Source organism: Mirounga leonina, unplaced genomic scaffold (assembly GCF_011800145.1).
Source record: "Mirounga leonina isolate KUSES-001 unplaced genomic scaffold, KU_Mleo_1.0 Mir_125, whole genome shotgun sequence".
Taxonomy (NCBI): Eukaryota; Metazoa; Chordata; class Mammalia; order Carnivora; family Phocidae; genus Mirounga; species Mirounga leonina.
In genome coordinates, this window is record NW_023270305.1 from 22,462,873 (window position 1) to 22,482,933 (window position 20,061).

The following is a 20,061-nucleotide window of genomic DNA, read 5'->3' on the forward strand; positions in this document are numbered from 1 at the left end:
CAAAGATCTATCTTTTGCTACCCAAACACCTACTGACATTTCTTTTATTGGTTACTCTAGCTTTCCCTTCTTGAGGAAAAGTTACATCACAAAGAGTCAACTAGTATCAGAGACTGGAAGCTTTCAGGTACCCCCAAAATAGGTCATTTCTCTTTCCAAAAGTCTATTAGTGATACAAAGCAAAATCCTTAGAGTTAGTTATCCATTATATAACTCAATCATCCTGAAGGGATGGCACAAGTACCTTGATACTAAATGCTATTTACTTTTTTTTTTTTAGCTCCAAACCTTAAAAAAGGTAAAAGTGTAAAATTACCAAGAAAATAATACTAGAATTTTTGTTTTATTTTATTTATTTATTTTTTAAAGATTTTATTTATTTATTTGACAGAGAGAGACACAGTGAGAGAGGGAACACAAGCAGGGGGAGTGGGAGAAGGAGAAGTAGGCTTCCTGCTGAGCAGGGAGCCCGATGCGGGGCTTGATCCCAGAGCCCTGGGATCATGACCTGAGCTGAAGGCAGACGCTTAACGACTGAGCCACCCAGGCGCCCTGATACTGGAATTTTTAAAGTGATAATGGTTTTGTATTTAACTTAAAAGAATAAGAAGATTGACCATACTTGAAAGCAAAAATGTTATTTAAAGAGTAATACTCATTTGAAATGTTAAGTATTTAAACAAAAAGAATATTGACTAATAAAGTAACTTACGAGTACCAGGGTTTTCCTTGTCGCCTGCATTTTTTGCTAGGCTCATGGCATATTCACATACTTCAGCTGCTTCTCTTTGTGCAAGCTGCCGGAGACAAGCCACAGCAGCTCGGCGAAGTAGCAAATGGGAACTACATAAGTGAACCTGGAAACCATAACATATTAGACAATTCTTTAAAAAACTGCAATCTCATTTGCCTAACGAATATGTATTAACACCTTACTTGTGAAGAGGCTCTTCATTTAACAACATCAGCTGTTAAATATATAGTCAAATAAAGGACTTTTGGAAAAATAATACCAATAAATTGTATAAAGAATAGTTTAGTGGCCAAAATAACTGTCTCAAGACCTGGTTGCTAAAGATGATACAATATACTTCCATGAAAATCCAGAAGAATCTCTTGCACATCTTATTTGACCCGTGGTCCTACTAAATGTTGTCATCTAAATTTTTTAAGTGCATGGAGATTGTATGTAGTCAATGAAAAGTTAGGAGGCAGAGCACACAGCAAGAATTGAAGGAAAAGAAGGGTATTTATTAAAATAAAAAATAAAATCAAGCAAACATAAACACCTGGAAAGAATTCTAAAATGGGCCCTTTTGGAATAGAACTGTTTTTAATCTCAAAAGTTCCTGAAAAAATCAATGTAGTACACTTTAATACATGAAGGAAAGTAAAGACACAGCACAACATAATGATTAAGAGCTCAGGCTCTGGTTGCTAGACTGGATTTGAGTCTTGCTTGTCACTGACTCCCGTGTGACCTTATTTGTTTTTTTTTTTTTTTTAAGATTTTATTTATTTATTTGAGAGAGAGAGACAGAGAGAGAGAGCATGAGAGGGGGGAGGGTCAGAGGGAGAAGCAGACTCCCTGCCGAGCAGGGAGCCCGATGCGGGGACTCGATCCCGGGACTCCAGGATCATGACCTGAGCCAAAGGCAGTCGCTTAACCAACTGAGCCACCCAGGCGCCCCCCGTGTGACCTTAGACAAGTTATTTAACCTTTCTGTGCCTTATTTGCCATATGCAAAATGTGGAATACAGTGAAAATAAAATAAGTTAATACAAGTATTTTCCTTACAACAGTGATAGAGACATGGTATTTGCTCATTATATATTAGCTATTATCATTATTACTATATTATTATTATAATAATATCATTATTACTATTATTATCACTATCATATTACTATAAATCTGACTCATCAAGAAAATATTAAATTATGTTCCATGTGCTTGCTTTTTAAGCAAGGAGATAAGTAATATATTTAGAAAAAAATCTCATCCAGAAATAGTGGAGGGGGGGAATAATTATATGGAATACACCACCTCTTCACAATGCTAGATAGTATATTTTTATACTACCAATATAGCATTTGTAATTCAAGATATATTTGCATAAAATTTATAGCCCATAAAATTTATACCAAGTATTAAAAAATATATATATATGTGTGTGTGTGTATAATTGAGGAGAGAAAACCTTTTTATTTATTTATTTATTTTTAAAGATTTTATTTATTTGACAGGAAGAGAGACAGAGAGAGTAGGAACACAAGCAGGGGGAGTGGGAGAGGGAGAAGCAGGCTTCCCGCGGAGCAGGGAGCCCGATGCGGGGCTTGATCCCAGGACCCTGGGACCATGACCTGAGCCAAAGGCAGATGCTTAATGACCAAGCCACCCAGGCGCCCCCTGACTTTTTTTTCAATAAAACGTTTTATTCACTTCATTCCTTAAATGAAGACATTTTGGAACTTCCAAATATCCTATAACTAGAAATCTTAAGCATGGTCATATGAGATGGGAAGAACAAGTCAGTCGCTCAGAGTTTTTGCCTTTTTATGTGTACAATGAGGACAATATCTGCTCTATCTTATATAATTGTGGTAAGAACACCATACAAATTTAATTTAGTTGCAACTAAATAGAAGTGTAGCTAAGAGCAGTGCCTGACTGGCTCAGTAGGTGGAACATGCAACTCTTGATCCTGGGGTCAAGCCCCACGTTGGGCACAGAGTTTACTTAAAAAAATTTTTTTTAATCTAAAAAAAACAACAAAAAAAGAATTGTAGATGAGAAAATACACTCGACAAATACTGACTGGCAGAGACAAAGAGAAAAAAAGCTGTTTTGTTTACCAAGTCTTTTCAAAAACTCCATTTTAATGATTCTGAGGCGTATCTTTTTCCATTTTAACATCTCTAATATTAGAGATGCAAATTACAATTGATGGTGTCTTACAGTCACTATAAACCAGGTAAAAGTAAAGACATATTTGTTTGACAACTTTCCCCTGACACCTTTTGGTAAAAGCCACAAAATAAAGAATAAAACATTAAATTTGATAAAAATATGTGGCTTCCTCATGGTCCTTTCTAGCCCCTTGGAGATAATCACAGTCTATGGTGACATCCATCATTATAGTTTCATTTAGCCAGTTCTTGAACCTTATATAATTGGAACCATGTAGTGTGCTCTCTTCTGTGCCTGGCGACTTGTCTGTGAGATTCACCCATGTGATTACATTCCACAGTTCATTTTCATTGCTGTGTAGTATTCTGTTGAATAATTGTATCACTCTTTATCCACTGCTGACTGGTAGACAGGTCATTTCTGTGTTTTGGCTATTATGAATAACCCAGCAGTGAATATTCCTGTACATGTATTTTGGCAGATATGCACATGTATTTCTGTCAGGTGTTTACTTAAGAGTGAAGTTTCTGGGTCACAGCATATGCGTATATTCAACTATTTTAGGTTATGCCGAATTATTTTCCAAAGAAGCTTGTTTTTCTTAGAATCCACAAACCTCAGGAACATTGTGTTGCTTGCTCCTACAGTAGACCTCCACCATCCTATAAAAATGCCTGTTATTGGGCCCCTGGGTGGCTCAGTCGTTAAGCGTCTGCCATCTGCTCAGGTCATGATCCCAGGGTCCTGGGATCGAGCCCTACATCGGGCTCCCTGCTCCGCGGGAAGCCTGCTTCTCCCTCTCCCACTCCCCCTGCTTGTGTTCCCTCTCTTGCTGTCTCTCTCTCTGTCAAATAAATAAATAAAATCTTTTTTAAAAAAATGCCTGTAATTTTACACTGTATGTCACCTTGCTATCCCTTGTTGTGCCCACCATATACACATCCCGGACAATGAGACCCCCCGGCTCTGACAGTGATGACCTGGGCATTCAGCTCAAGTCTTTCTCTCACTGACATTTCCTACAATTATCCCAGATGACCTAAATGCCTATGTGTGGAATACTTCTGTCAGGACAGGAGAACGCATAACTGTGGTCACATGGTATAAAAAGCAGTTGCTGGGGCACGTGGGGTGCTCGGTCAGTTAAGTGTCTGACTCTTGATTTCAGCTCAGCTCATGATCTCAGGGTTGATGGGCATGGAGCCTGCTTAAGATTCTACCTCTCCCTTGCCCCACTCTTGCTTGTGCATGCACACGCACGCACACACACAACTCTTTCTCTCTCTCCCTCTCTCAAAAAAAACCCAAAAAAAACAAACAGTTGCTTGCCAAGAGGGAAATAACAGTAAGTCAGAGTGGTGGTTTTTCTTCCAAAGACACATTTTGAATAGTTCTAACATCATACAAATTTTAATACTTCTATACCATTTAAAGATTACTATGGTGAAACTCACCTCTCAATACATTTGCTGGAAAAAAAAATCACATTTCATTTGTGTTAGGTATTACATGTGGTATCACATAACATTGCCATTTTTGATGGAAATGATTGAGCAGAAATGAAAACAAAATTCATAAGAATCTTAACTGATTTCTAATTTGGATGAACCCATGTGTGGACTATTTTTCAGTGTCAAAAGAACTGGTAACAGAGACCACATGGGGGCTTTCAGCAATGTGGAAACAAGATGACCCCTTGAATGACCCATTTTCTCATCTCTATCCTGCCATATCATCTCCTTCCAACCAGTTACCTGTAATCTCACTACTTAGCCTTTTGGAGAGGGTTCAGGAAAGGTCTTGAACATGCCTTGTAATAAAACCCTTGGTGTTCTGCTAAGGAAATCAGTTTTGAGGCATTATCTCGTGTTAATACACAGAAAGCTCATTGCGTAGCCTATGTTTATTGATAACCTCCACTGAGATAAGGAAATTCACACTATTACTTTACCAGATCCTCTTAAATGTGTTCCATCTCATAAGGTCAACCTCCACAGTATAATTCTATTTAAGGAGAAAAAAAGTGCAGAGAGGAACAAGACTAAAGCTAAAGAGTGTCTGTTTTCATCACGTTTGTCAGTTATCTAAGTTGTATCACGTAACAGCTTGCTCATTCATGTAGAGCCACCTTGCTCAAGAGATGTCATCAATGCCTTCAGAGGCTAGACATTAGACCAGGGTTTTTGGCAGGATGCTACACATCTTTTTGCAGAGTGCAATCAGGCGTGAACTATCCATCAACTATTTTCCTTGTGAATGTTTCCTGTACACAATTCACGTGCAACTGGTTTCTGCCCTGAAGCACACTCAGATTCTTTGATGGTCTAGGACTGGTTCAGGTCCCCCTGGTCTACGGTGAAACACGAGAAAATCTTGTTGCATAAGTTGAATAAACCACATCGGATCTAACACCTAGTATGTTGGCCCTTCCCTTCCTTCATCTCATCCTCAATAACCTTCTCCTCCCTTTATGTGAGCAATATCCTCCCATGGTTATATCTATCTTTCTTTCTCCCTATATATCGGCCTCCTGCTGTCTTTTCCTTCCTCCTTTATCCAAATGAGACCTCATAATGCATTATTATTTTAGCACTGTCTTGTTAACATCTTTCTTTCTTTTTTTTTTTTAAGATTTTATTTATTTATTTGAGAGACAGAATGAGAGAGAGAGAGCACATGACAGGGGGGAGGGTCAGAGGGAGAAGCAGACCCCCTGCCGAGCAAGGAGCCCGATATGGGACTCGATCCCGGGACTCCAGGATCATGACCTGAGCCGAAGGCAGTCGCTCAACCAACTGAGCTACCCAGGCGCCCAACATCTTTATTTCTTTCATCCTGCTATCATTTAAGTGAATCTGCTTGGCCAAAGTCCAACTATGAATGTATCAAAGTATCTGGCTGCTCAATGGTTGGTTATAGGTGCTGAAGAAAAATCTTACAAGGTGAACTGCTACCATCATGATTCACACAATGGAGCCAAAAAAGGGTCACTACCCTCTGCTGAACCCTCAGTACTACCACAGAATCTTCTATTTCTCCAGTTAGTCCAATCTCCCACATTCCACTCTTCTCAAACTTCTTGCCCTCTTCTTTGCTCCCTCACTCATAAAACTTATCTTCCCTATTACTTGATTAAGAAAGTAAAAGTCATTAGATGATAGCTCCCCCAACTCCCAGCCACCAAATCCAAAAACCCACCTCTACCTACACTCATCCTCTCCTCTTTTCTTCATGTTGCACTGGGAGAGACATTCTCTTACTTGTGCCCTGGAAACTCCATCCCATCAGAAACCCTGGATGATTATCCACTCTGCCCCACAACTTAAACTCTCCCACTCTACTGGTTCCATCTCTTCAGCATTTAAGCCCTCACTCCTCACTACTGTAGGAGAAAAAGTCTTGCCTGACCCCATCACTCCTTTGACCTATGGCCCTCAGTCCTCTCCTATCAAGTCAACTTCGGAATGAAGTTTCTATTCATAGCCCAGTGTATATGGGCTTCCATTTGTAACCACTCTGCTAGACGAACTCTTGCTAAAGACACCATGTGACAAAAGTCAAAGGGCACATTATGGCTCTCATCTTGATCTCTCAACAAATATGTTATATAGCTGACAACTCCTCTACTCCACTTGGCTTCTGTGAACACTACAAACTCTATTTTTCCTTTAATCTTTCAGATTGCTTCATAGTTTTCCTGATTCTTTTTCTTTTCCTTTTATAGGCTGGGTTCCTCATTCAGCATTCTCTCCCTGGTGATCTTAACTACTCCTGTCTTTATTTCCCATCTAAATTCTTATGCCTCTCAAATTTAAGTTTCCAACCAAATTTCTCTTTTCTGAGCTCCAGACCATGAAACTACCAATTATCTAAAACTGAATTAATTATATCCACTCTTCCCAACTTCTTCCTATTCCAGTGTTACCAATCTCAGGAAATTATATTTCTATGTTCAAGTCAGAACGTGGATTACATCCTTCTCTCTTTTCCTTATGGCCAATTAATCAACAGATTCTACTGATTCTTCCTCTTTTTTTCTTTTTTAAAGATTTTATTTATTTATTATTATTTTTTATTTATTTATTTTTTTAAAGATTTTATTTATTTGAGAGAGAGAGAGTGAGAGACAGGGAGCACGAGAGGGAAGAGGGCAGAGGGAGAAGCAGACCCCCTGCTGAGCAGGGAGCCCGATGCGGGACTCGATCCTGGGACTCCAGGATCATGACCTGAGCCGAAGGCAGTTGCTTAACCAACTGAGCCACCCAGGCGCCCAAGATTTTATTTATTTGAGAGAGAAAGAAAGTGAGAAACAGAGCACGAGTGGAGGGGGAGGGGCAGAGGGAGAGGGAGAAGCAGACTCCCTGCTAAGCAAGGAACTTGATCCCAGGACCGCGGGATCATGACCTGAGCTGAAGGCCGACACTTAACTGACTGAGCCACCCAGGTGTCCCCACTGATTCTTCCTCTTAAATATCACTCAATTCTATTTATTTTTCCCTATTCAAATTGCTGCCTATATAGAGCAAGTCATTATCACCTCCCTCCTAGAGCACCATAATTCTCAAAGTCTGGAGTTTAATACATCTAGAAAGCCTGCATGATCTCTCACCTGGCTAAGTGTCCAGTCTCATTCCATGCCCAGGCCCCACCCACCCCTTCTCTCTCAGCCCTCACCACACCAACTAAACAGCTTCTCAAATGTGTCACATTCCTTCCCATTTGGGGGCCTTTCATATATTTTTCCGTCTGCCTAAAAATAAGTGCTGTCTATTGTAATATTATGCTTTCTCCTGAACTAACTCCTATTTGTCCTGCAGATCACACCTTCAGTATCATTTTTTCAGGTAAATCTTTTCTGAATGCCTGGATTCTGACAGGCTCCCCTGTTATGTGTTTTCCTATAGCCTCTTCTAGCACTTATCTGTTTTTTGTGTTTTTTTATTAAAGATTTTATTTATTTATTTGACAGAGAGAGACACAGCGAGAGAGGGAACACAAGCAGGTGGAGAGGGAGAGGGAGAAGCAGACCTCCTACTGAGCAGGGAGCCTGATGCGGGGCTCGATCCCAGGACCCTGAGATCATGACCTGAGCTGAAGGCAGACGTTTAATGACGGAGCCACTCAGACGCCCCCACTTATCTTATTTGTAAATAATTATTATTGACCATGTTCCCTTGTAAACTATAAATTTCAGTATGGCAGAAGCTTCATCTTGTCTCATCTACAAATGTATTCCCAGGACTTTGCATGGTATGTGACATGTAGATGGCTCTCAATAAGTACTTACTAAGTGAACAAATTAATGACTATGATGATAGCCACAGACCCTCAGAAGTTATCAATCAAACTTCAGGACATAAAATTCTGAATGGGAAAGACTAAAAATATGATGCATTCTTAGCCAAGAAATAAACAGTTCATCAAAATATTTCTTAAAAGGTGAAAAAGGAAACCAGTAAATAAAAATGAACAGAATGCACAATCCAGAAAGCTTACACTTTTTGTTTTGATCTAGTTTAATCTTTTGGGAAACAAATTTGGGGCTCCCTGAGTAAATCAATGAAGGAAACAGTTTTATACTTACACACAGGCTCGGAACAAGACTAGAGAGATTGACATGTCGTGGTGCAAACATGTGTAGCTGCTGAAGGCAAGATATGGCAGCTGCCTGAACCAGAGAATCTGAATGGTCCTGGGTTATTGCACAACCCACCAAACAAGAAGAACGAATGGTGGAAACTGTTGCTCCATTCCCTGGTAGCAAAATCAAAGAAAATGCAAAATGCTATTATTAGTACTACCAAAAACAATCATCTTCTAAACAACCCCTTTCTGATCACTATTCAGATTGTTTTGAAGATAAGAAATCTGCAAAGTCCATAGAAATGACTTCAAAACATGACTGTATATGGATGACAATAATATATCCCTCCTAGATTTAGCTAGGTTTATAGAAATCCCCTAGGAAACTATATTGTCCTTTAAACCCATCACTGTTTTACTTGAAAGAGCCAGAAGATTCCTCATTCTCTGTCCAACCAATATTATCACTATATTATTTAATAACTCCAAATCCTACTTTCCTAAGAATTAATGAAAACTTTTACAGAGATAGTCAGGAAAAATAATAATAGTATTATATACTGTGTAAAAACATCTTAATTGCCTATTATAAGTGCTTTAAAATTTTTGCCAGTGTAATTTATATACATATAATGCCAAACAAAGAAATCATGGTCATATAGAGTCGCATTCTAGTTTGAAATACATATTGCCTCATCATCACTGCATCAGAAAACACTTGGTAAACACCTATGTTTAATCAGGCACATATTTATCCTGTCCATATCCTTATGATAACACTGGAAGAAAAAATTACCAACTTTCTCAAAGAGGACACTGAGTGCAAGAAAAAGAATGTCTAAATCACGTATTTTCCAATTTCTAGCATTCTTCATTAAGATTTTTTCATTTTTGGATTCTTTCTTTTTTAAAATTATCTGTCCAGAGGGAGACAACACAGCATAGTGGTTAAGAATGCATGCAAAGGAAACTCATGTGGCCTTCATCTCTGGCTCCAACCTCTCACTAGCTATACAAAACCATGGAAAAGCTCTTAATCTCTCCCAGCCTCAGAGTTTCATCTGTCAAATGGAGAGATGCACCTATCTCAGGATGCTGTTAGAATTAAATGAGATAATGTGTATAAAAATCTTGACCCAGTGAAAGCATTTACTAAATGATAGGGGAAAAAGGGGAAAACTCTGAAAATGGATGATACATTCAGGATAAATTCACAATAATTTTCTGCCTTCTGTTTCATTCAACCTTTAGTAAAATTATGTCAGTGGAACTGTGTAGTTAGAATATGGGCCTCAGGATCATAAATCTGTCACTCAGTTAGGTAACTTTAGGCAAGTTACTAATCTTCTCTGAGCTTGGTTCCTCATAGAAAAATTACATAATATTATCTCCCTTATGGGAGTGGGTTTTCAAACTATGTTCCTGATCTTTAGAATTCAAAAAAACAGTGAAGCAGAAGTCCATGAAGACAAGTGGATGGTACTCCAGGACAAAGGAACTTCACTTTTCATCTTTGTCTTCATGGAGCTCCAGGTAAAATTTAACTTAGAAAGGCTTCCTCTGGGGGTGCCTGGTGGCTTAGTTGGTTAGGTCTCCAACTCTTGATTTTGGCTCAGGTCATGATCTCAGGATCATGAGATTGAGCCCTGTGTTGAGTGTGGAACCTGCTTAAGATCTTCTCTCTCCCTCTGCCCCTCCCAGCTCACACTTTCTCTCTCTCTCAAAAAAAAAGGAAAGGCTTTCTCTGCTCAAAACTTCAAATAATAGTCAGGCATAGGTATGTTGTAGGGATTAAATAAAATAGCATATATAAAAAGCAGAGTTGATGGGGCGCCTGGGTGGCTCAGTCGGATAGGCGTCTGCCTTCGGCTTGGGTTGTGATCCTGGGGTCCTGGGATTGAGCCCCACATCGGGCTCCCTGCTCAGCGGGGAGCCTGCTTCTCCCTCTGCCTCTGCCTGCCACTGCCCCTGCTTGTGCTCTCTCTCTCTCTGTCAAATAAATAAATAAAATCTTAAAAAAAAAAAAAAAGCCGAGTTGAAGGGTGTCTGGGTGGCTCAGTCTGTCAAGCACCTGTCTTTGGCTCAGGTCATGATTGAGCCCCAAGTTGAGTCAGGCTCCTTGCTCAGCAGGGAGTCTGCCTCTCCCTCTGCCTCCCCCTCCCCCTGCTTGTGCTCTCTCTGTCTCTCTCTCTCTCAAATAAATAAAATAAATCTTTAAAAAAAAAAGCAGAGTTGTAGGCCTTTGGTAAATAAGAAGCATTCAGTACACAGTCATCAGTAATTATTACTATTACAAGTTTTCATCAAGCAACATGATAGCGACATTCAGGAAACTGAAAGATAGCAAATGTCTAGTTCCTTTATTTAAGATGAATTTACTCACCTTGTAGCTCAGGGCCAACAGTAGTTATTATGGCACCCAGGCATCTACCCAAACATTGATGAACTTCCGTATGTGAAGGTGGGACTGTCAACAGCAAGGTAAGAACTAGAGATAATGTTGGTTCCACATATCCACGATACATTGGGCCACTAGAATCCACTATAAGAGCAAGTGAATGAAGAGACCATGTCTGGAATGAAATATAATTTTATTTAGTGGTAAGGAATAATTCGAGTATACTGAACTGATTTTTTAACTTAAATGTTAATAAATATTAACACCTTATTTTTTTTATGGATTCATCTGTTTAATATAGGGATATAACATTTTGTCAACACTAGGCACCATAAAATGTAAACACAATTACTGTCATAAACCTGGATATACCTTCAAGGATTCAAAGTGACTTTGTTTAGATACCCTGTTTGGATATAGTGCAGAGAAAGGTCTTCATGTTATTAGCACTATATACATAAGAAGAGATCCAAATTACAGGAGAGACAGATAAAATTTGAGTTCTTTAAACATTCATTAAACTAAGTTTTGTAGTAACATCCAGGTTTATCTTCCTTTCACTAACCATGTTCCCTGTTAAGCACATCATAACAACAGCACAGTGAAGTGAATGAAGAAATAGAAGAATTTTGATATACTAGAAAACAGTACTCAGTGATACATTTACATTCTATTTATATGATTAAACATTTGATCATACAGTACCTTCGTAAGGATTACTGGCTAATCTGGGGGTGCGGTTTAGACTGTTAGAGGTATTGCTAACATGATAACTACTTCCCTTATATGCAGATATTAGAGCTATAATTTTATTGAGAGTAAAACTGATACTGCAAGTTGACTGAGCAGCTTCTCAAATAATGTGGTTTATGAAATCATGGGAAATGAGCAAAGCTGCCCTTGACATAAAATGGTTTCTCAACCTGCTTTTCACATCAAATTTAATCAGTACAGACCAACACGGTCAGTCAGGTAATTCTTAATATGAACAAATGAGGAAAAAAAAAAATATATGTACATGAATAAACAGGGGAACTAGATGCGTTTTAGCAAGGAGTGTCAGGTGGTAGTTCTGGATGAAACTTGCACTGCAGTTTTCACTTCCATAGCTGTGTGCTGAGAGTCTGACCCGATGAGCTTCTAGACCATCCTGCTGTTGTGTTGGGGGGCTGGCCAAAACCCACTGTTGGGTTCGTACTACTGATACTCATGCCAGCCATTTGCTGATTCATCTGTGAGAGGTTCCACTGGGGCTGTTGAGCTTGCGGCAGGCCAGACTTACTCTGTGGTGCACCCATCTGTCCCACCATTCTTCCTTGGGGGCCAACCACATTTGGAGGAAGTGGCATCACACTAGTTTGTGCATTTCCCATAAACCCCTTGGGCATGGGCATGCCCACCATCATGCTTGCACTCTGTCCCATCACATTTCCGTGAAGGCCAGGAGCTGCAGGTGTATATTTGTGGGTCCCATAAACACACCAGGAGTACTCTGCTGCTGAATGGTTCCAGTACCATATAAAGGTTCTTTGGAGAGTTGTTTCTTTGCCACCTCTTCTGACTTTGTAGCTTGCTCGGTGAACAGATCCAGATCTCCAGATATTACTGTAGACAAAGTGGCAGCTGCAGGTATAGAGGGCATCCCCTCAGCTGGGGGTATGACAGTTGCAGGTAAGGGGTTAGAGATCATTGGTCCAAAGATGTCTAGATCATTGTTCAGGGACGGCACCGTGGTTGTGTTCCCATTGGTCACTGGTGCCTCAGCAGGGCCATCAAGTCCTAAAAGATCAACAGTGGGCTCCGCAGCTTTTTTAGGGCTGGTACTTTTTTTGGGCTCCAACTGCTGATCTTTCTTCTGCAGCTTTTCAGTTGTAAGAGGTTTTGCAGGCTTTTCTGGCTCCTTTTCTTTTTCTCTTCTTTTTTTTTTTCTTTTCTTTATTTGTAATAGCTATTACATTTTTATCGTAGTATTTCTTCTTTTCATATTTATCTCTGATGAAAAATTCCACTGCTTGATCTGTCTGTGGTCTTTGAAAGTTCTCTGGAAGACTGGCTTCAGAGCAGTCTTGCTTTAGTATTTTCCATATCTTGCATGCACTGTATCTGTTGTGGTGTACATTGGTCTAGGTTGCCTGACTTGACCCTGGATATATGAACCCCAAGATTTCCATGGATTCCAGCACATCTGATGCAAATAAATACACCAATATTCCAGGAAGCCCATCGAGGACCTTTGGACTCACAGTCGGTGCAGTACTTTTTGTCCTCCTCCCTCAGCAGCTTGGGCAGGATGAGCTGGTGCTGCTCCTTCAGCTTCTGAGCCTTCTCCCGGCAGGAGCCCGTCACCATCTCGGCAGCGGGGGGGTGGGGGGGTGGGGGGGCGGGGGAGGGACCCCGGGGAAGCTATGGCGGTGGCGGACTCAGGCAGGAGCTGGGCAGCATGAACACACCTGGAGCCGCCGAGACCGCATGGAGACTCAGCCCAGGAAGCGGCGGCGGCAGCAGCTGGAACTGGAGGAGGAGCGGCGGCCTAACACCTTAATTTTTAATCAATGATCTAAAAATACTTTAACCAAAGCAACTGATGTACAAGTGTTATGTTTAAGTTTCTCTGCAGCATGGCTTTGAGTGTCAAATAAAATTTCGATGATGAATTCATTTTCTTCTATTATAATGTACATCTATCTCATACATTCAAAAGACCATGACTTATGTAATAAGCATTTGATTTAGTGGATGCTTATGGACATCAAATATATTTTTATTGCCTGTATTGTGGAGTTTTGCTAAATAATGAGCCTGAAATAGAACAATGACCATCACAATGTTCTGTACTTGGATACATTTCTATAGCAATGATATTCACATATCAGCTCTTCAAGTGCATTGAACCATTTCAAGCCCCTGTTTATGCCTACTAAGCACAAAGTAATCTTACTGGCTAATAGCATTTCCAAAACTAATCCCAGAGCAGCATATTGTAATCAGCACAGGCTTGAGAAAATTAAGTCCTTTAAACTGCCTACATCCAGCTGTAGAAGATCTTATCTTTTATTTCTGCTGCTGGCAGCTCAAAAGGAGAGCTATACTACTGGGCTGAGGACAGAGAGATCTCAACTTGCCAACAAAGGAAAAAAAAAAATCCACACCTCAACTTCTACTACCTATCAATCTGCTGTAATCCTAGAGAACTCAGCAACCTGACTTGGACAGATATGTACAGAAACCACATCTACTGACAAGAGCTAGCAAAAAATAATAGGGATATAGCAACGTGAGGGAGGAAGACTAGAGCAAACATTCTGGAGAAAATGATTAAATGTAAGAAATAGAGGTGCCTGGCTGGCTCAGTCAGTAGAGCATCAACACTTGATTTCAGGGTTGTGAGTTCAAGCTCCACATTGGGTGTAGAGATTACTTTAAAAAATAAGTAATAAAAAATAAATGTACAGAACAAAAAGCACTTTAATAAAACTGTAGTAAGAATTTTTTAGGCCATATAAATTAAAGCACAAAGGAGATTCTAGAAGTGTTTTTTTTTAAAACCCAGGATTTATATTAAAGATGCAATGGAAAACTAGAAAAACAATAGCTACTGCTAAAAACCAGAATCATGATTTTGAGGATCAAATGGAAGATTATCCTATAACATTGAGTGAAAATACCAAAAAATAAAAATAATGAGGAAAAAAGACAAGATCTAATATATGAACAATACTAGTTCCAAAAAGAGAAAAAGATAAACTTATATAGAATTTGATGAACTTCACAGGAAAAGTCTTACACACTGCCAAACAAAAATGTAAGGTTACAGACGTACATCTATATTTCAGGTAAGTTTCTTAGCAAAAGCAATGAAAAGATGGGGAATAAAGATTGCTGTGATGCCTGTAACTATCTATTAATTCGAAGTTTATCACATAAATCATTGTCTTTTGCAAGTGTGAAATGCATGCGTAGTATAAAGGAAAATGAATTCATCACTAAAGTCTCCTTTCTGGATATGCAAAGCCACACTGCAGAGAAACTTTAAACACAGTATTTGTACACCAGTGGCTTACATATTGTCTTTAATTTCCTAAAGAACATAACTGAAAGTTTTTAGAGATAAGTGATTAAAATTTGAGATGTTAATATTTACTGAAATTTAACTTTAAAAAAAGACTACCATTAGCCTCTTACGTGCAACACCAGAATACAGAAAATCCTGAAACATTTATGAATAATGAAAGAAAAGGATTATGTGCCAGAAATAGTATACTCAACTAAAATTCATTCAAATGTGAAGGCAAAATAAAGCCATATTTTAGATATGCAAGGATTAAAAAAGCATACCATCAAGCTAATGATTGTTGGAGGAGTTTTTCCTATCCAGTGAAAATGTAAAAAAGAACAAAGATCTCAAGACAGGAGTTGAGGATACAAAGAAGAAAGTATTACTGAAAAATAAATCTCTGGTGATTACAGTTAAATAGATGTAGCCAATAATAGGACTGTAAAGTATAATTTTTGAGTTAGGATTCTTAAAACAGAAGACACATTAGGGAAAACTTAAGAAAATCTACTATACTCTTCTTGTGCAGATATACGGTAGCACTGAGAGAATGTAACTGATACAAATTTTAGTAAAATGCCTTGTCATATTAAAATAATTGTGCAGAGTGCTCACTTAGAGGAGTGTGATTTTAAGAAATTAAAAGCAAGAGAAGGCTGAGAAGAAGGTGAAGACAAAAGAAAGCAAACTATCACCATGCTCTTTGACATAAAAGAAGAAAGCAGAGGGGCACCTAGGTGGCTCAGTTGGTTAAGCGTCTGACTCTTGATTTCATGATTCAGGGTTGTGAGATCAAGCCCGTGTCGGGCTCCACACTGAGCGTGGAGCCTGCTTAAGATTCTCTCTCCCTCTCCCTCTGCCCTTACCCTGCCCCTGCTTGCATGCTCTCTCTCTCTAAAAAAGAGTAAATTAAATTAAAAAAATAAAATAAAGCAGCAAATTTTTAGGTAAAATGTTCTTCTAGTCCACTGTGAAAATAGAATTTTTTAAAAAGCAGTGTAGCACCTTATCCCGTAAGGGATAAGCTTACTTGATTTTTGTTTCTAACCTTTTTGGGAGTTTTGGGCTTTACACAGCTGGAAACTTTTACCAAGAAGTCAAAGACAAACTAAGCCTGTAGACTAGAATCCTCTGACGGATTTACTGTCTCTTATCTAACTGTGAAGGAACTTATTAATAAATTAATGATAGGCCCTAATGCCAAATCAATTTGTCTCTTTTCCCAATTTGCATTCCCAATACGAAGTTGGTAAAAATTAAATGTTACTGGATTCATATACTCTTAATATTTTTAGATGTATCAATGTGAGGTGGCAAATCAAGAGCACAGTATATCTTCACACAAGTGAACCTCTTGCCTTTCACTGCAGTTATATTTCGTTGTATATAAAATGTTTAAGGAGAAACAAACAAACAAAAAATTCCAGGAGGAGACTTGAAGATTCAACCAAAAACACTGGACCTGGGATGGTATATAAGTGGGAAGAGAGAGAGATGGTCATTAAAAGAAACTTGATCAATTTAGCAAATGTAAGGAAATGCAAAAAAAAAGAAAACAAGTACAAAAGACAGTAAGTAATAAAAAGAAACTATGCTTCAAGAAATATATATGAATGGATTAAATTCCCAGAGTAAGACAGATTTAAGATTAGGTTAAAATACAAAATCCTGTTCTACATTTTTATAAGTAAGACTCATAAAATAAAATGACAGAGAAGGACTCTAATACATTTTCTGAACAAATTATCAGAATCATTACTATTTTACAACAACTAATAGTCCTAAAAATATTATTTAAAAATTTCATAATAGGGGCGCCTGGGTGGCTCAGTTGGTTAAGCGACTGCCTTCGGCTCAGGTCATGATCCTGGAGTCCCGGGATCGAGTCCCGCATCGGGCTCCCTGCTCGGCAGGGAGTCTGCTTCTCCCTCTGACCCTCCTCCCTCTCATGCTCTCTGTCTCTCATTCTCTCTCTCTCAAATAAATAAATAAAATCTTAAAAAAAAAAAAAATTTCATAATAAAGAAAAAAATCAACATTATACCTGAACTTCAGAGGATGTTCCATCTTGTGCTAGAGCCAATAAAATGCTGACACTGGTTTTTAGATGTTGTCCTGAGCCGATACCACCAACATAGCGATGCAAGCAGCCCAGAGCCAATGAATGCCCAGTTCTGGATACAACATCGCGGGCTGATTTCAACCTGAAAAAAAGGTATGCTTCAGAAATTGGTTTTTCTATTTCCCTATGGAAATCAGAAAAGACTACAGTTATGATTACTTCTTTTTCCACTCCCTACCAAGAGTTAGAGATTAATGACAATGGTTCGTGAAAGTGACATATTTCATGGAATAAAGCCTATTTTTATTTTAAAGAAAATGTGAAAGAAGAATCACAACTTCTCAGTTTTAAACATTATTCCTTGAAAAGTCAAGAATCATTGGAAAAATATTTTTATTATTGGTGTTTTAAATAAAAGAATTGTTTTTATAACTGGTTTTATAAATATAAAAAACAGGGTAACTCTAGTCATAGAATTAAAGAAAATGTTAACTTTCACTTAAGAAATTTTCCATAATTATGATGTGAACCTCTTTAAAATGCATCAGTCCTTTTCTCTGTGAAATATATCTAATGAACTAAAAAATATAAAAAGGAGATATTGTATATTAATTTTTGAAAATAGGCTTTATTGAGATATATACAATAAAATTCACCAATTTTAATTCTTTTCAAGTAAACATAGAACATTTACCAAGACAGATAATTAATTCCAATAAATGGAAATAGAACATATCAGAATTTATGGGATGCAGCTAAAGTATGTTTTAAGGTGAATTTATAGTATTAAAATTCTAATATTAGGAAAGAAGAAGGGTTTTAAATCAATTATCTAAACTTCCACATTCAGAACCTAGAAAGAGAAAGCAAACTGAACCAAAAAAAAGCATAATGAAGCAAGTTATAAGGGTAAAGCAGAAATCAGTGGAAGAGAAAACAGAAAAATGGAGAAACTCAATGAAACAAAAGCTGTTTTTTTTAAAAGAACCATAACACTGATAAACCCTTCAACTGACTAAATAAGAAAAAAAGGAAAGACAGAATGTATATTCTGCTGCTGTTGGGTAAAGTATTCTATAAATGTCAATTAGGCCAAGTTTGATGATTGTATTGGTAAAATCTATATTTTTAATAATTTGGGAGCATCTGTTCTATCAATTACTGAGAGAGGAATGCTGAATCTCCTATAATTATGGACTTTCACTTCTATTAGGTTTTGTTCCATGTATTTTATTTTTTTAAAGATTTTATTTATTTATTTGAGGGAGAACGAGCTGGCAAGGAGGGGCAGAGGGAGAGGGAGAAGCAGGCTCCCGCTGAGCAGGGAGCCCGACGCAGGGCTTGATCCCAGGACCCTAAGATCATGACCTGAGCTGAAGGCAGACGCTTAACCGACCGAGCCACCCAGGTGCTCCTTGTTCCATGTATTTTAAAACTATATCATAAGATACATAAACATAGAGAATTGCTATGTATTCTTGGGGAATACATCCTTTTATCATTATGAAATCACTCATTTATTCTGATAATCTTTGTTACAAAATCTACTTTTTCTAATAATAACAGAGCCACTTCAGCTTCCTTTGGATTAGTGTTTTCATGCTATATTATTCCTATCCTTTTACTTTTAACCTCTCTCTGTCTTTTAGTTAAAGGGGTTTCTTGTAGACAGCATATAGTTAGATCTTGTTTGTTTTTTTATTTTATTTTTTATTTGAGAGAGAGCGAGAGAGCATGACTGGGGGCAAGGGGAGGTAGAGGGGCAGAAGGAGAAGGAGAAGCAAACTCCCCACTAAGCAGGGAGCCTGACATGGGGCTCAATCCCAGGACTCTGAGATCATGACCTGAGCTGAAATCAAGAGTTGAACACTTAACGGACTGAGCCAACCAGAAGCCCCTAGATCTTGCTTTTATTTCTTTCTTGATTTTAAAGATTTTATTTATTTATTTGAGAGAGAGAGAGAGAGAGATGAGCAAGAGAGAGCACAAGCCGGGGAAGGGGCAGAGGGAGAGGGAGAGGCAGGAGCAGATTCCCTGCTGAGCAGGGAGCCTGATGTGGGACTCGATCCCAGGACCCTGGGTTCACGATCTGAGCTGAAGGCAGACACTTAACCGACTGAGCCACCCAGGTGCCTGATCTTGTTTTTATTTAATCTGTAAAACCCTAACTTTTACGTGTAACGTTTAGACCATTTACATTTAATGCTATTATCGGCATGGTTGGGTTTAAGCCTACCATATTGCTATTTGTGCTCTATTTGTCACATCAGTTTGTTCCCTTTTCCCTCTTTCTGTCTTCTTTTGGATTTAGTATTTTTTATGATTCCATTTTATCTCCACTATTGGTTTATTAATTATACATTATTATTTTTTAGTATAATCTCTGGAGTTTATAATATATGTATTTTTAAAAGATTTATTTGAGAGAGAGTGAGAGAGAGCACAAGCAGGGAGGAGGGGAAGAAGGAGAAGCAGGCTCCCCGCTGAGCAGGGAGCTCCACATGGGGCTCAATCCCAGGACCCTGGGATCATGACCTGAGCTGAAGGCAGACACTTAACTGAATGAGCCACCCAGGTGCCCCTATAATATACACTTCTAAGTCTTTATGATCTACCTTCAAAGAATATCATATTCTTTCATGTATATTATACACAATCAGAGTATACTACCATTTCCTCTTCCCATTCTCTGTGTTGTTGTCAGGTATCTTACTTCTCTACATATTAAAATCCTACCGTATGTTATTATATTTGCATTAAAGAATCAATTATCTTTCCAAGGCATTTGAGAATGAGAATAAAAATAGCTTGCAGACTCCGCTGCCCAGGAGCTGCCCATGCCACCCAGCCATGGTCAACCCTACCGTGTACAACATTGCCATGATTGGTGAGCCCTTGGGTCACATCTTTGAGCTGTTTTGCAGACAAAGTTTCAAAGACAAGAGAAAACTTTCATGCTCTGAGCACTGGAGAGAAAGGATTTGGTTATACAGCTTCCTGCTTTCACAGGATTATTCAGGGATTTATGTGCCAGGGTGGTAACTTCACAGGCC

The 20,061-nt window shown here is 38.6% G+C and overlaps 1 protein-coding gene and 1 pseudogene across 1 annotated transcript in view; both read right to left on the reverse strand.

The window, feature by feature from the left end:
* HEATR5B (HEAT repeat containing 5B) overlaps positions 1–20,061 on the reverse strand; it is a 109,581-nt gene that overhangs the window by 50,323 nt on the left and 39,197 nt on the right. The window contains exons 19-22 of the mRNA XM_035000926.1: positions 16,991–17,150; positions 10,878–11,067; positions 8,496–8,665; positions 713–857 (exon numbers count right to left, since the gene is read on the reverse strand). Coding sequence (XP_034856817.1) covers positions 713–857; positions 8,496–8,665; positions 10,878–11,067; positions 16,991–17,150 — 665 coding nt within the window. The remainder of the gene's footprint in view (positions 1–712; positions 858–8,495; positions 8,666–10,877; positions 11,068–16,990; positions 17,151–20,061) is intronic.
* On the reverse strand, positions 11,163–13,241 carry LOC118007772 (annotated as a pseudogene).